Here is a 16,410-nt window from a genome sequence, read left to right on the forward strand (position 1 = left end):
ATTAGGCAATGGATCACAACGCTAATTGGGTCCTAAAATGTTTAATGAATTCTCGTTTTTATTCAATAATACGAAAGAGCATGTTCTTGCAACTACTTTAGCAAGTTTTCCCGCTCAAATAACGGCTATATCATTTTTTAACTTCAATTTTAAAAATCCAAATATCAACCTTGACACTTGTGATCTTGTTTGACATTCACTTTTTCGACAAAAATGCCACAGGGCATATAGTTTTAACACTGGGACAACCCTGGGAGGGAGAAACCAATACAAAATTTCTGTACGTCATAGTGAGCCGGGATTTCGCTGTCACGAAGTGTCACTGTGAGCCCAGATCTCAAACATTGGACTAACATGGAAAAAGCGCGTAACTGATTAAATCACATTTTTGCATTTCATCAAAAATGACAAAAATTGAATGAAAATCAATTCATGCACACAATGCAAGTAATGTCACGTGAGCACCTTTCAACCTGATTGAATAAAAAGCATTGAAAAACGCATCGTTTTACTTTTTCCAATAAAAATGAATATTTAGTGCATAGAAAACTGTGGCCCTTTTTCCATGTTTGTCAGGAAAGCTCGAAAGTGCACAACAAAGGAAAACTAGCGATTTTCCCCAAGCCTGCCTTGATTGTTGTTGGCAAGCTGGAGTTATCTTGCAGTTCAAACAAACATTGTTCTATATTTCGTGTGTAGTATCGGTGCCTCCCTCCCAGGGACAACCTATCTGACATAAGCCATTTTACGAGACGTTCGAATGACGTTTTCTGGCGGGCCGCTCAATGTTGTTGTTCAAAAAACTAGCCTGATATCTGAATGGCGCTGGTCACATTTTTGTTGGCGATGACGTCCCCGTCTCTTTCAGCGCATGGTTCTACTCGGTTTACATGTATTATATTACCTGTAAATGAAAAATATCTTCTCTGCCTGCTGATTTCAATTTTACATGCGAAAATTAAAAACTTTGTTACACTGCCACCAGCGCCATTGTTGAATAAGCTCCTTCCAAATGTAGCGCTAGAAGAAACGTAAATAAATCGGCCCGCCAGAAACTTTCAAAGCTGGTAAACAAACGGAAACCATATGATTCGAAACGTCTCATAAAATGGCTTATTTCGGAAGGGACACGGAAAACAAAATATACCCAAAATTTGAGTTTAAACCAAGGGGTGTGACAAAATCTCAAAAATCATAAAAAAAAAAGTTTTTTGTACTTAAACCAATGAAAATCATTTAAAAATTGAGTAAACATGTGTTTCTGCCCTAAACTTAAGCGTTTGGTAATAAAATTGAGACAGGGCTTTAGGACCCTATTCAAAGGATTTTATTATCACATCAATGCTGGTTCATTAGATCATCTTACACAATTCATTCGAGGGGTATTATGGAAACAACATCTGTTGAAAATAAAACGATGGTCTTACGAATCTTAATATTTTTTCTTGTGTGTAAATTCCATAAGCAAATCTTATGGCAGTCTTACATCCGCTTTCCTCAGTGTAATGGACAGCTGGAAATTTAGCTAAAATTGAGTATTTGGGCTCAACTACAGAATCGCGTTGAAACAGCTCAAAATTGAATTGAATCGATAGAGATAGAAAACTGATTTATTGCGCTTCTTGAGATATACTTTAGTTTCTCTCTTTTTTGTGACTGTCAAACAGTTATGCGCCAGGGTGAATTTCTTATCATGGACAGTGCGCTTATTTTCCTGCTAAGAGCAAAGCTGCCCTTAACGGTAGCATTCAATCCACACAACACTGCGCGCAACTACCTGGTGCACAATTAATAATACCAGAGAAAAATTAAGAAAACTTTTTGCAACTTTTGTATCACAGTCAATTGATAATTAAATGGACCAAAATTTATACCCGTACCTTGCAGCATGCATAAAGACTTCACAACGATCAGCTGGTAGACCAGTTTTGACATTTGTCCTCGTTTTCGTTGGTCACACACAATGGATCTGGGCAGCGCGTAACACTGGCGCGTAACTGGCCGGCGCGCAACTAACTCGACGAAAGTATTGCGAATCTTTACTTTAATCCGCAGACTGTCCAACAAGTTGCGCGCCGGTGGCCATGCGCCGAGTTGTGCGCCAGCCAAAAAGTAAATAAAGAAATGTCAAAATATCCCGCTGAGGAAGTGAATCACTTTTAGGGCTTCAGTCCTAAACTGGACAGCGAGCATAATTGTTTAATCGATAAAAAACATATGGAATAAAAATGTTCGTACCTTCTTGTTTTCAAGTGGCAAGCGTTTTAAATCATTTTGATTGATCACAACTCGGCGCATGAGCGATCGGCGCGCAACTTTTTCGAGGGTCTGCGGTTTTCAGAAAAGATTCGCAAAGTGCCCAACTAGTACCATACCCTGGCGCGTAACACAAGAAGCAAAGAGAAGGTGATCAAAATGCTAAAAATTCTCGAGAAGCATAATAAAATTTTACAAAATATTCGCAATATTATTTCTTAAATATTGAATCCCTTCTCCTGTTGGTTTTTTATTGCCTCAGTGAAAAGAGTTCTTCAAATGTTACGCTAGATGAATGATGAAACGCGACGCAAAAATGTTGCACTGCCGTCTTGCGTCGCGCGACCGTTTCCCGTAGTGCTGCAACATCCAACGCCAAACCACAGAAGAAAAGTCATCAGGTCAGAATCGTTCAACTCGCGAACCAGACTGCATCGTTTTCGCGAAATCGGTCGTGTTTGCGGAAAATTAAACTCACAAAGGTGCGGGCAAATTATTTATAAGAAGTCACGTTCCGGATTCGCGAACATCAAAACTGAAGTGGAGTGATTGTGAAGATTATAAGATTGTTGTTGCGTGGATGAAAAGTGAATCTGAGCAAGCCAATCGTCGTCCATCCAAATCGCTCACCATCACCATCAGGAAGAAAAAGAGCTGGCTGTCAAAACGGGTAGTCGATAAAAATTTTCTTGCTAATTTTTAGGAAATTTCAAACCATTTTCCCCGTATTTCAAGTGAAATTTTAGTGATTTTGTGACATCAATTCCTCTGGGCATTGAATGTAGGAAGTGTTTCAGTGATTGGAGCGAAAGTAAGCTCCATATCGGTGCTTAGTGCTTCGCCTTATTGCATTGTGGTTTTTTCGCTTGAGTGATCTTCCTTGCGCCTTCTCCGGCAGTGTCTTGTGAGGGGTGTTTGTGGAGGACTTTCTCCCCGGTAGTCGTGCCTGTGTTGTTATAGTTTGTTTTGCGGTTCCATACGGAGCAGCAGCAGCTAGAAAATGACACTGCATTCGTGGCTCCGGCAGCGTGAAAGTGGCTTCCCGGCGCGGTTCGGCGACGCAGATTCGGTGCACCGGGCCATTTACTACTCGCTGGAGCCGAAGAAGAGCTGGAACGATCCGCCGAATGCGTGCAACAGCTGCGAGTACGGCGGGGCGTACAATCTGGAGTTCTCGCCGGACGGGTAAGTTTCTTTTTTGTCGTTCTTTATCATTATTGGGACAATTTCACCGGTGCAAATCATCGTTTTGGACAATTTAAACAATTTGAGCTCCTCACCGGGGATTTAAATCATGTTAACTCTGAAAGACCTCAATTCCTCGAAGGAATTCCTATAGCAACTCTGGAAGAATTCCTCGATGAACTTCCCTGCAGGTACTCTAGGGGATTTCAGAGGGATCTTCAGAAGAATACATGGAGGAATTCTTGGAGGAACTCTGGAATAAATCATCCTGATAGATTCCTGGAGAAATTCTTTAGGAATTCCTACAGTTACTTCGGAGAAATTCCTGGAAGTAGTCCGGAAGTTTGTCAAAAGGATTTCTTGAAGGAACTTCGAAGGAATTCCTGGAGGAACTCTGGATAAATTCCTGGGGGTACTATAGATGAATTCCTGAAGAAAAACCTGAAGAATACCTGGAGGAACTCCAAAAAATGCCTGACAGAACTTCACAGATTTTTTTAGAGGAACAACATAAGATGTCCAGCTAAATTCCACTCCACTCCACACTCCAGATAAATTCTTGGAACAAGCAAGAAAAGGAATTCTTGGTAGAACTACGAATTAATTTCTAAAGAATTTTAGTAGAATCCCTGGAGGATCTTCGAAGAAATACACGAAGGAATTCTCGAACAATTTCAGCAGAAACTTCGTGGAAATTCCAGGACGATCTGCGAAGGAATTACTAGAGGAAACACGGAGGAAAGAGGGAGAGCTGCGGAGCAACTCCGGAGTTACTCTGATGTTCTTGCAGGAATTTCTTCAAAGTTCCTCCAAGAATTCCGTTAAATTTCCTCCGAGATTTATTTCAAAGTTATTCCGGGAAATCCTACGGAGGTCTACCGGAAATTCTTCCGGGATCCCTCCATTGTTCCTTCAGGAAATCTTCGAAGTTTCTACAGCAATTCATTTGAAGTTTTATCACCAATTCCTTTGGAGCTCCTCCGGAAACTCCGCCGAAGTATCTCCAAGAATTCCTTCGGAGTTTCTCCAGAAAATCCTTCAGGGATTCCATCGGTGTTTCTCCGAGAATTTCTCCAGAGTTTCTCAGGGAATTCCTCCAGATTTCGTCTAGGAATTACTCCAGAGTTCCTCCGAGAATTTCTCCGAAGTTTCTTCGGGAATTCCCTTGGAATTCCTTCGAAGTTCCTCTAGATATTCCTTCAGCAATACCACGGTATTCTACTCAACAGTTCCTCCGAAGTTCCTCCGGAGCTCCACTGGGAAGTCATCCGAAAATTTCCCCCAGCAATTCGTCCGCAGGTCCACCGGAAATTTTCTCCATCTCTGGCGAGTTCAAGCAAAATGTGTTGTAGTCAGTAGACCTACACAGTAGATATCGTTAGTTATTTTAATTTTTATGAGTCTTGGTTTTGAAGGTTTATAAGATTGCTTCGAAAATGTTTAGCGGATTTTTTGTATGACCCTCATCGGATTTGCGATGAAATCATTCAGCAGAAACAAATTGTGAGGAAAATCTTGGGTGTCTATCTGAGGATAGCAATTTTTCAATCTACCTTTGAAGAATTCTCTGCAAGGTATTCGTTGATAAAGCCTAATTTGAATTTCAACCAATTTTTAGATTATCTTAGTAAACTATTTGATTTTGTTACAAATTATACAAAAAACTTTAACAGATATTTTTTTTTCAATTTCAAAATTTACTGTAGAAAATCCTCACTAGTTATTTAAACTTTAAGTGTTCTACCAGACTCTGGATTTTATCAGAAACTCCATAAGAAAATTTCCTGCAATACAGTCAGGATTCCTAATGACTGAACTACTTAAAAATCCGTCAGGTTGTCTCCCATGATAAAAAATGTGCAACTTTTTTGATTTTCCACACAAAACGATCAAATTTGGTAGGCTAGATCTCAGTTAAATTTAGACCGATTGGATTGAAACTTTCTTAGCCAAATGACCCAGATATCTTAATTTTCCATTTTTACAAGATTTGTAAAATTTTACAAATTTCTTTTAAAACTTCCAAAAATTGATCATTGTTAACAGAGAACCAAAGGCCTGTAGACCAGTTTCCAGATATTGGAACCCAAGATGGATTATCAAGAAAGTTACCTACAAACAAACTCGTTGGAATTACGTTATTGTTGGCGGATTTCTTGTGACATCAGTTTATCAATGATGAAATGTTATAGAGATACACTCTTTCTTCCTTATGCTATTGGGTGTAAAATGTATAGCCTTATTGGAAATGATTTGTAATTACGGTTTAAATAATTTATGAAAGTCGTAATACGATTTGTTACTGTGTTGAAGATGACTTTATGTGACTTTATAGCATCAACTTATACCTATGACAATACAATGTTTCATTTCAGATTTGTTAGAAAGGACTATTTCAATCATTAAGCTGTCGATTTATATTCCAAACTAGTGGTCCCGGCAAACTTCGTCCTGCCATCAAGTAGGCTGTTGAAAAATGACATGCACTCTCCTTTACAAATTGACAGATAAGTTTTCTCCAGTTTTTTCAACTTTTCCGAAGAGTTTTCTAAACTTTTTCTTCATACGAACACGTCGGAACCCTAGATGAATACAATAGTGAAAGAATTGCGCAAATCCGTTGACCCGTTATTAAGCTATTTCGTGACATACAAACACTATTCCATTTTTATTTATATAGATTTGCAGAAATAGTCATTTTTAGAGTAGTAGAACAGGTAAAAAGTGAGGTTAGACTGAGAAGACTGTTCCATAGTTTCTTCGTGAATTCCTTCCAGTTTGTGATTCGCTAACCTAACGAATTTGATTTCGTGAGAGTTAGTAACGAATAATTTACAACTAATAATTACAGAATTGCTAGAAAACCCAAATCCAATTATTTGCTACAAGCTGTATGTTTCAAATACGACAAAATTGAAATGCTTAGACTCGTTGAACAAGTAAAAAGTGAGGTTAAAGTGATTGCTTTACCGATTTCTCAAAGAAATGCATCAGTGAATCTCCAAATGATTGTTCAGGAAAACATTCAGGATTCGAGGGATGATTGGATAAATTCTACCAGGATTCACCCCAGTAAACCCTTCAACAGTCCAGCGCAGATATATGACATCAGAAATTCTCTTAGGGATTTTCACTGTATTATTTAATCTTTTCGTATACTAATCAATTTCTCCAGGTGTTGTACCCGGATATTTCCAACAACCTACGAATAAACTATTATTATCATTCGACAATAAAAGCGATCTTCTAGGATTTATTGAGTTATCCCGTAACTTTTCATAAGGGCCAGTCGTCAGACCATTGATTCTGAGATATGTAAATATTGTTCACCTTATTTTCAATTTCTATTTTTCAGTATTCAAATCGATCAATGTGATTTATTGCTCGTTGAGTGACGATTTATTACATATTACTACACGTTAATAATCGATTGAATCCTGAAAACTTCTAAAAATATGGAAAAATGTTTGGCCAATTTTAAGATTTTCAACCAGGCATTGGCCTTTTTTGCAGGAAAACTTGAATTTTGTTAGCGTGCCTTGGCCCATTTGGGCTAGACCCTTTTGGTTTTCAACGTATGAGCAATTGGCCTCTCATCATACTAAGGCCAATGACAGTTTGCGAAATTTTCCGGTTGTAGGCCCTCGTGATGGAGATAGATCTAATCATTGGCCGTTTTAAGCTGGGGGGCAATACATTATTCGTATAAAAGCGGTTATTGGTTATTTGAAAATTGTTTAGATAATGTATGCATAGATTGTAAGTATTAGCACCTTCTATTGTTGTTTGGTATCAACAACCGATTTGTTAACAATTCGATTAGTGGTTCTTCAGACATGTAACGCGAGATTACACCTTAAGCATAGCTGGTAGTGACTGAAGGTCTTAAAGATAAGAATCTTATGTCGAATTCGTTTTTGAATCTAGGTTGCAACTGGCGCAACCCGTTCTGAATCACAGTTTCAACCCCAACCCGGTTCAAGTTCGACCGAACTACAATTTGTTTAAAGTTGGTTTATTTATGTATTGATCACCGGCCCAGTTCGTAAAAATGAGACCTCATGTCTGAAAAAAAGAGACCAAACAGGAACCATTGAAAATAATGCATAGGAACCAATAAAAGTAGAAGAAACCAAATAGAAATTGAGGAACTTCGTGAGGAATCCCAGGTGAAATTAATTGAAGAATTTCTGGAAAACTCATTAAAATATTTCCTGAAAAAAATCTAAATAAAAATTTAAGCAATTTCTGGAATCAGCCGTGGATATTTATTTTAATAAAAATATTCATATGAAAAATGCTGATAGAATTACATAAAAGTCAGATTGTTAGGTTATGTGAAAAGAAAATCCCTGCGCGAATTTCTTCAAAAAACTCTGGAATAAGCCTTTGAGGAACGCTGAAAGAAGATCAGAGATTTCTGAAGAAGAATTGCTGGAGCTGTTCTGACTGGAAATTTATGAAGGACTTGTAGAACAGTCGCGTATGTCTCTGAATATTTCTCGGAATTTTGCACCAGAATTGACTGTGAAAAAATACTTTAGAGACCATTGTATAAGAGTCTTTAGAGACCTTTCATTAAAAGTAAATACCTGTTCAAAACTAATAACCAATTATCTTAGAAGAGTCCTACTACTGGCCCTGCATAAAGGATTCTGGGCTAGTTTCTTGTCAAACACCTAATCAGATTTTCTATAGGATGTACCTTGGCGATCTTTTGACGGCATCTTTGGGAATTTTCTCCCAAAATCCAAAAACTGTTCGTAGCAGATATTCTGAAAAATCTTTGTTTTATGCAATCCTGAGTAAGTATTAGATTTAAAATAGTTTACTACCCGAAGTTCCAATTTGAAACGATTCGATTCACGTTTATGTTTTCCATGTTATTTAATTAAATTTAATAGGTTGGATTCAACACTAATTGATCCATAACTGTATTCCTGAATGATAATTTTAGAGAAAATTCTTCGAAATCAGATCAGTGGAATATTAAAAATTTGGGGAATTTCGTACGAAATCCTCGAGAAATCGATGAAAGAATTAAAAGAAGATTTCCTTAAAAGATTCATTGCTTGTGGAATCTCTAGGATAATTTCTGGGATTATCTTTGTTGAAAATCAAGATTGACTTCTTGAAGGTATTCAAAATCAAAAATCTTCCGAGAATTCCTTGTGAAGATCTCAAAAGTAAAAAAAGTACTGAATGTACTTTCTGTGTATATATGTGTTTTCTGAGTATAAATAAGTTTCTGAAGAAATTTCTGGAAAAAATCATGAAAAATGCATACAGTAAAACAATCAGTATTAATGTTATTAGCAATGTTTGTTGTAATTTCCAAAAGAACTCTTAGAAAAATCCTCAGAGAAATAACTGCCATATGAAGACCAGTGAACTGGATTATCTGGAAAACCTTCATGAATACAATTATTTTCTCGTTTCCTGTATGCAGTGTCGTAGCGTGCGGTTGGCCAGGTTGGCATCCGCCAAAGGCGCCATCCTTAAGAAGGCGCCAAAATGCGTGAACGTATGTTAAAAATTTTTAAGATGCATAATGAATTAGTGCTTATTAGTAAAAATTTCAAAATAATTATTAGACATAATAAAGAAAAATATAAAGCAATTCTAACAAGGCTTTCAACAAAATATGCAATTAGCATTTCATTTATTGTATATTTTTTAGTTTGAATTTTAATCCAAGTCTTTTACATAGTTATAGTTGTGGATTTAACAGAATGCTGTGTAATTTCTTAACAATTTTTCAAACAGCTCTAAAGCTAGCCGAAAATTCTCACAACAGACAATTTTCGAATCTGTAATACATTTTCAATAACCCAAAAATGTTCTGCGCTAACTGAAACTCGTTTGGTTTTCCAAGAAAAAAAAAATGTAGAAAGGTTGACTGTAACTATTTTATCTGGTTGTGATTTTCTTTATTCATTTAGTGTTTTTTAAGTATATTCCATAGAAAATATATATATATATATATGGAAAACTTACTTTTGATAGATCCTTGATGAATCTTCTCTTCCTCCAAGAAGTTAAATTCAATTGTAATGAAGGAAAAAGGTTTTGAACTTTTTGTAAATATTTCGTTTTTTACTGTAAAGAATGCTTTCAATTTCAATGATAGTAACAATTCCTTGGAAATTAATTGAAAACTCTTTGACACATTTCAAGTAATTTTCTATTGATTGATGACAAAATTTGTGATTTCTTCATAGCAATTATTCAATAAAACTTCTATAAAAAATCTTGACTATATCTAAGCGACAAATATTGTTCTTTTAGTTTACGAATAGTCTCCCGTGAAAATTTTCAAAGTGGGGAAATAAATACTCACACATCAGTTTACATGGTAGTTATCAGATGCATGCACCTTGCATTCAATGCACCAACAGTATGTGTTACACTTGGCGTTACATGTTGGGTTTGTTAGCTACGACGTCATCAAATCTATGGAAGACGTGGCGTGACAAAATTATTTGGGTGTGAGTCTATTTGAGGGAAAAATCCTCAACATCCTTCCAAATTTCTCAACATTTCAAATTTCCTTTCAAATGAAATATATTTTAATTTCTCGAGAATCTAAACCATCCTATCCAAAACCTATTTTTTCAATTTTTACTTTACAATTAAAATCATGAAGTAAGTCTTGGTAAAACATTATTAATTTTGTAAGGAGTTGCTATGGCTTTTAAATTCTGTTTCTGGCATAAGTTTGATTTTTATAGATTTTCAAGCAAAACGTTTCAAACCTGAAAAAATGGTTCTGAGATGTATCTATCCAGCAGATTCTATAGATTGGTTTTGGTATTTTTTTTCGGAATTTTTCAGAAGTTCTCAGACAATTTTCATTAAAAAATAAAATAAAATACATATTTTCTTGCAGGAATTTAGTCAATTGCCGTAAAATCGGGTGTAATTGATCAGAAGGGTGAAATTGATCATCGTATTACACGATTTTATTTATTCGTAATGGAGCACAAATATCAATGTAAGCTGCAGTAAATGAACGTTGCTTGTCGTAACTATTGTCGAATTGTGTGTTGTGAAGTTTTTTGCGTTAAAGAATGTTTATTACTATGAAAATAACGTAAAATTTCAAAATCATGCACTGTGCAGTATTGACTATGAACTTCTATTTATAAGCAAGGATTTGAACATGGTATAAACCTGAAAGTTTGTGAGGATGCTTGAGATATATCCCCAAACCAGATTTCATCACCAAAACTCGTACCAATTAGCTCATATGGTTGAAATAATTGAATTTCTGTTATTTATCATCGAATTCCTTAGGAAATTGCATACATTTAAGCGTTTACCGCGTAATTCTTGAAATTAAACTGTTCGTTATTTATATAAATATTGAATTGTTAAGAATTTTACAAGCATATTCGGATTCAGGGAGCTCAAATTTATCATATAGAGATGTTTTGGAAACTAACAATAATGGCATTGACAAGTGATCAATTTCACCCCGAAATGAGATCCTCTGATTTTTTATTTTAGAGGTATTTGTTAACACTAAAATGACATTTGTTAGAAAATTCCGTTACATAAGTCGATGAGGCTCACCTTCGTACTTATTTTCCTGCATTTAGTTGTTTGGCATTATTAACATTATAGAAAACAGACTAGATAAACCGTGAAAAATGATCAATTTCACCCGAAATTACGGTACTTAATGTTATAACACACCTAAAGATAATATTTAAACTATGTACAGTCAACCCTCCATGAGTCGATATTGAAGGGACCATCGACTCATGGAAATATCGAGTCATGGAACAGCAATGCTATGGAAAGCCGTTTGAGGGGACCATCGTAGTAACCATGAAATTTGATTTTCAATATGGTTCCATGAGTCGATATCGAGTAATGGAACATCGACTCATGGAGGTTTAACTGTATTACACTTTTGGATGATTTCGATAAAAAATGTTGTAAATATCGCTCAAAATTATTCAAACATTTTTTCAACTAAATTTTGGCTAAAGGCCCAGCCGTAATGACAGCGGAACGGCAAAGGAAGGTACGCCAGCATGAACTCTAACATACTTGTCGACTTAGTGTTGGTTCACTTTCGTTCGTTGACAGCTAAGCAGAGATGGTATGATACATTTTGGCCGAACTGGTTCCGTTTCCGTTGCCGTTCCGCTGTCATTGCTTTTGGGCCTTAAGGGACGCTGAAATGGAGGTTCGCCAAGGGCGCTATGAGGCCAAGCTACAGCTCTGCCTGTATAGTTCTTTTATTATTCCTGATTGTTTTTTTTTTTCAGGCTGAGGTATCAAATGTTCCTATTTTAAGACACTCAAAGCCTACCCGCTTGGTTGACGGATTTATTGTGAGATCAGTTTATTATCGACAAAACTGCTGTCTTCCTTCTCCTGTCGTCTGTAAGATATTCAAAATCCGAACAGCTACAAATTCCGGACACTCTACATTGTATGGGAAACATTTTACATGAAATGTTTCAAAACTTGCACTTTGGAGGCTCGTTTCAATAAGCATTTTCTATAGATATTTACGAACATTTAGGATGCCCAACTTCCTGTCCGGAATTCGAATCAAAGTGTACGGAATATGAGACAAAAGTATGGAAGCGTCCGGAATAAGAATCATGTAAAGGCGTCACATTTCGATTAATCTAAAATTATTCAAGTTGCGCAAGCGTATTCTTTACCCACCATTCGAAAGCTAGTAGTTTCTGAAGCTTGATAACGCTGAAGAATCATACAGAATGATTTATGTAATATGCTCTTCATCCGAATATCGGCTAGCTCTAGGAAAGGCTTGTCAAATATTCTCAATCAGTTCCGAAGAGACACTGAGATTTTGGTTTGGATCCATAAACACTGGAACCGAACGAATTATTCATTTTAAAAACATCTGTATATAATTTTAATGATCTTACATGAAAAAAAAGACTTCCCTTCGCTCAGTCAAAGCAACAAAATAAGCATTAAATTTATGGAGAATTCGTTAAGTATACATTATTGGGTGGCCATGAAGGTCACCTGAAACAAAAAAAAAAATGATTGTTTTAGCCTCAGAACACTTTTTTCTGTATCCAGCTTTATAATTGAAGGGAAGCAAACAAAGAAGGAATAGATTATTCTAGGTTGAACGAAGGCTTTGAAAATCCACATAACCATTCTGTACTTAAGACTCCACTTTTTATTTCAGTCCTTTAAGCAAACCTATAATGGGTTAGGACCTTTATTCACTACTATTTCAAGATGAGCTTTAACGTTAATGCTAGATGCCATGCTAAGATATAGCTTCAGATCCATGAACTAATTGAGTTCTACTGAGGAAGATAAATTTCTTCGTTGTGTGAATGGCAAGATCGTTGTTTCGGAAGAATTTGTTCAATATACCCATCACATCGTGATGTCCACTTGTCAAACATCGTTGGTTGGTCCACTGTAGTTTCTTGTTGATGATAAATTGACTTTTCAGTCTTGACATAATTGAAAACTGTTATTTTATTTTGTCCATAACAAAATAAAATATATTTATTTTAACTTTGTCACGACTGAAAAGCCAATCCATCATCAACTTGTCAAACATGCCACCTCTGGTGAATCAACATACTTACCAATACATACTTACGCTTTTACACAAAGTTGTGACAAAAACTTTGCTTGAGTGTTTTCTTGGATATCGATGGATATTTTTTTTGATCACATGTATTTCGATGTCATGTAATGTAACCTGCATAATTCTTAGTATAAACCGGTTTTCAGTAGATTTTTTTCAATATTCATTGAAGATTTTCAATTAATCCTTCGAATGATTTCTTGTTAGCTCGTTGACAAAAGTCCAATTACTTGTTGGAAGCCAAGAATTATTCTTGCAAATCAGTTGATTTCGTTTTTTTTCTCGGTAATGGCAGCAGGCCTTCCAAGAAAGGCAGCCAAATCAATTGTTACTACGTGCAGTACATTGACAAGGACAACTTCAATGCAACTGTTCAAATTATAGCATCGCACCTAAAAAATGCATCCATTATTTTGACACTGATTACTGCACGCTTCGACCTTGAAGCGTTCTAATGCCCCCCGTCTGGCCAAACCACCGACGCATGATTACGAATCAAGTCTGCAGTTCGCACCATGACCACTTCCAACCCGGCCTGCATTACGTTTTAAATACAGTAATCAAAATTCACCGCCTCTTTCACCCGCGTACTCTCGCACCATTTGCTTCAATCCGACCATCCTCCTCTCATCATGCTGTAGATATCTATACGTTTTTTTTCTTTGCCGAAATCGCTTCCTCGAACATCTGTTGAATTCTTAAATACCCGCCGTAGTGATTGCAAAATTGCAACATCAGTCAATGCTGTTGAATCAGTGTTTGATATGAACGTTTGGGTTGTTCACCATAGAAGGTGTCCAATTGGAGTAGGATTATCGTGAAGAATGACGTCATACTCCAGTTCAGTTTTGTCAGTTCTCTTGTTCGTTTGGAATGAAGTATGAACATGATGGATGACAGTGGTGTCATTCCATTCACAGAAACTAAACGAGGCATATAAAGAATATTCTCGACGATAAACTAAAAAAAAATGCTTCACAGTAATTGCAACTTTGTCGACCATTCGCAATCCGCTCACTGTCCGATGATTACTGGTCTTCATGATCGAATGGCAACTCGATAATCGACTCGTCAAGCCGGACGATAACCGGGAAGTTCTGTATGCGTGCGATGAAAGGAGCATCACCGGCTTGACTTAGAATAGAAGTTATTATTGCTCGTCGAGTTGGAAGTGGGTTTTGACTAGTTTATGGTGGAAATGGCTAGTATACTGTGGGTTTGACATGGTACAATAACATTTCAGGGTCGACAAATTATTGAGTTAGTCAGAGGTATATGTACCAATACACCGCATCAGATTGAATATGGAATTTATTATGACGACTAAACTTGTAGGTATAAAACTGTGACCAGTTCTAATGTATTGTGGGGTGCACTTCTTCTTCTTATTGACATAACGTCCTCACTGGGACTTCCATAGTTATTAACTGAGAGCTTTCTTTGCCAAAGTTGTCATTGTCGCATTCGTATATTAAGTGGCAGGTATGATGATACTCTATACTCAGGGAAGTCAAGGAAATTGCTTTTACAAAAAGATCCTGGACCGACCGGGAATCGAACCCAGCATGGCTTTGCTTTGTAGCCGCGGACTCTAACCACTCGGCAAAGGAAGGCCCTAATGTCTTCGACAATGTTCAAATACAGCACTTTCAGGCATCAGCAGGGGCTATAAACGCATTAGCGTAAAGAGAGGCTATATCTTCTAATAAAAACGCAAAAAAAAAACAATATGGTGAAATGTTGATTAATGGAATCGGTTTAAATAAGTAATTAGAATCATAGTTGTAGATTCTGAGATTATCCTATTAGTTCATTCAGAAATTTAATCTAGAATACTACAGGAACCTCTCCAGAAATTGTACTAGAGATTCCTCAACCAATTATTTCAGAATTACTTCTAGGACTTTTCGAAGGATGCTTAGAGGAACTTCTATGAAATTTGCTCTAGGAAATCCCTGCACACTCCAAAGCTTCTACTCTAGCTACTACCTCCAGTAATTTACATAGGTGTTACTTTGTTTTGTTTTCAGATACTAGCCTGGGACTTCCTCCAGATATTTTCCCACTAATTCGCCAATTGTTACTCTAGTAGAATCTGCGAAGATTCTCATAGTATTTCTTCAGAGAAAATCCACAAACATATACTCCAGAATGAAAAAAAAAAAAAGTTTAGAATTTTTCCAAGAAACCCTGATATCTCAAAATTTGTTGAGGTATTCGAGGAAATGTTTTAATTTTTGATCTTTTGATACATTAAAAATTTCAACTTAGGATTTATCATAAAGCTGCTGTAGATTTTTTCTATGAGTTTTCCCAGCATTTCATCCAAGAATTAATCCCGAATCTTCAAAAGCTTATTTAAGGTTCCGCATCAGCAATATTTTCCGGAATTCCTCCGATCCGAAGATGTCCTAGGAAAACGATGGACGAATCGCTGAATAAAATAATTGCCTTGTTTTCTGAAACTGTTGATGTGTTAGTGATAGGTGAAACGTGGATAAAAGAAAACCACACACATTTGTACTCAGTCAATGGCTACAAAGGCATTTATTCATGCCGCCCAGATTCCCAAGGGTTCATTCAAATATTACGTAACGCAGAATTTTTGTATGGACCGTAACACAATGTAAGACCCCCTCCCTCCCCCTGTTGCGCTACGTAATATTTGAACGATCCCCCAGGTGGTGGACTTGTGGTTTTTGTTAGAGATGTAAACTTGTACAGAGAGTTGTTGAATGAACACATCGATGGTCTCCACCATATCCACGTTCGACTAGATATTCCCTGTTCTCCATTTGATCTACATGCGGTTTACCGTCCTCCGTCGTATAACCTTTCCGAGTTTCTCACAAAGATTGAAACAGTGCTTGCCCGATCATCTGGTGGGTGTGCGCTATCAGAACAGTACTGGACTATACGAATCTGTTGAGTTGTAACAATTTTGCTACGACAAACACATATGCCACAAGATTGTTGAGTGGTAACGTGTTTATTCCGAGGTCCTACAATCCTCTGCAATCAACGAAACAGTCTTCTGCGAGTTCAGTGATCACTGTTTTGTTATATCTACTTTTATTCTTAAACAACCTGTGACTGAGCGGATGCTATATGCCACAATAGCGAATAATGTTAAACTTAATAATGGGCTGTTTGGGCACGTCAGGAGTTAATTATCAATGTTAACTTCCTTTTCCCGATCAGCCTAGATAGCCGCGTAGTGTCGGTAGTGGTTGTTCCAATTGGCTAAGAATTAACACTACGGACTGCCTGTTCCGGTGGTAAAAGTCCACCTCACAGGTGACCCCTAATTCATGGTGTAATGCGTACCGTGCTTAGGAATGAATGGTTAAGGGGTCTGAATAAAA

The 16,410-nt window shown here is 36.8% G+C and overlaps 1 protein-coding gene across 4 annotated transcripts in view; it reads left to right on the forward strand.

Annotated features, from left to right (window-relative positions):
- The first annotated feature begins 2,629 nt into the window (after positions 1-2,629).
- The window catches only part of LOC5578886 (DDB1- and CUL4-associated factor 10 homolog), a 118,574-nt gene continuing 104,793 nt past the window's right edge, over positions 2,630-16,410 (forward strand). Inside the window, exons 1-2 of one of the 4 annotated variants that reach the window (XM_021839620.1) lie at positions 2,630-2,926; positions 2,992-3,441. In XM_021839620.1, the coding sequence (XP_021695312.1) occupies positions 3,257-3,441 (185 nt within the window). In that variant the 5' untranslated portion in view covers positions 2,630-2,926; positions 2,992-3,256. Of the gene's footprint in view, positions 3,442-16,410 lie in introns of all 4 variants that reach the window. The other 3 variants (XM_021839625.1, XM_021839629.1, XM_001664044.2) reach the window with 3 other exon arrangements.

Source organism: Aedes aegypti, chromosome 1 (genome assembly GCF_002204515.2).
Source record: "Aedes aegypti strain LVP_AGWG chromosome 1, AaegL5.0 Primary Assembly, whole genome shotgun sequence".
Classification (NCBI taxonomy): Eukaryota; Metazoa; Arthropoda; class Insecta; order Diptera; family Culicidae; genus Aedes; species Aedes aegypti.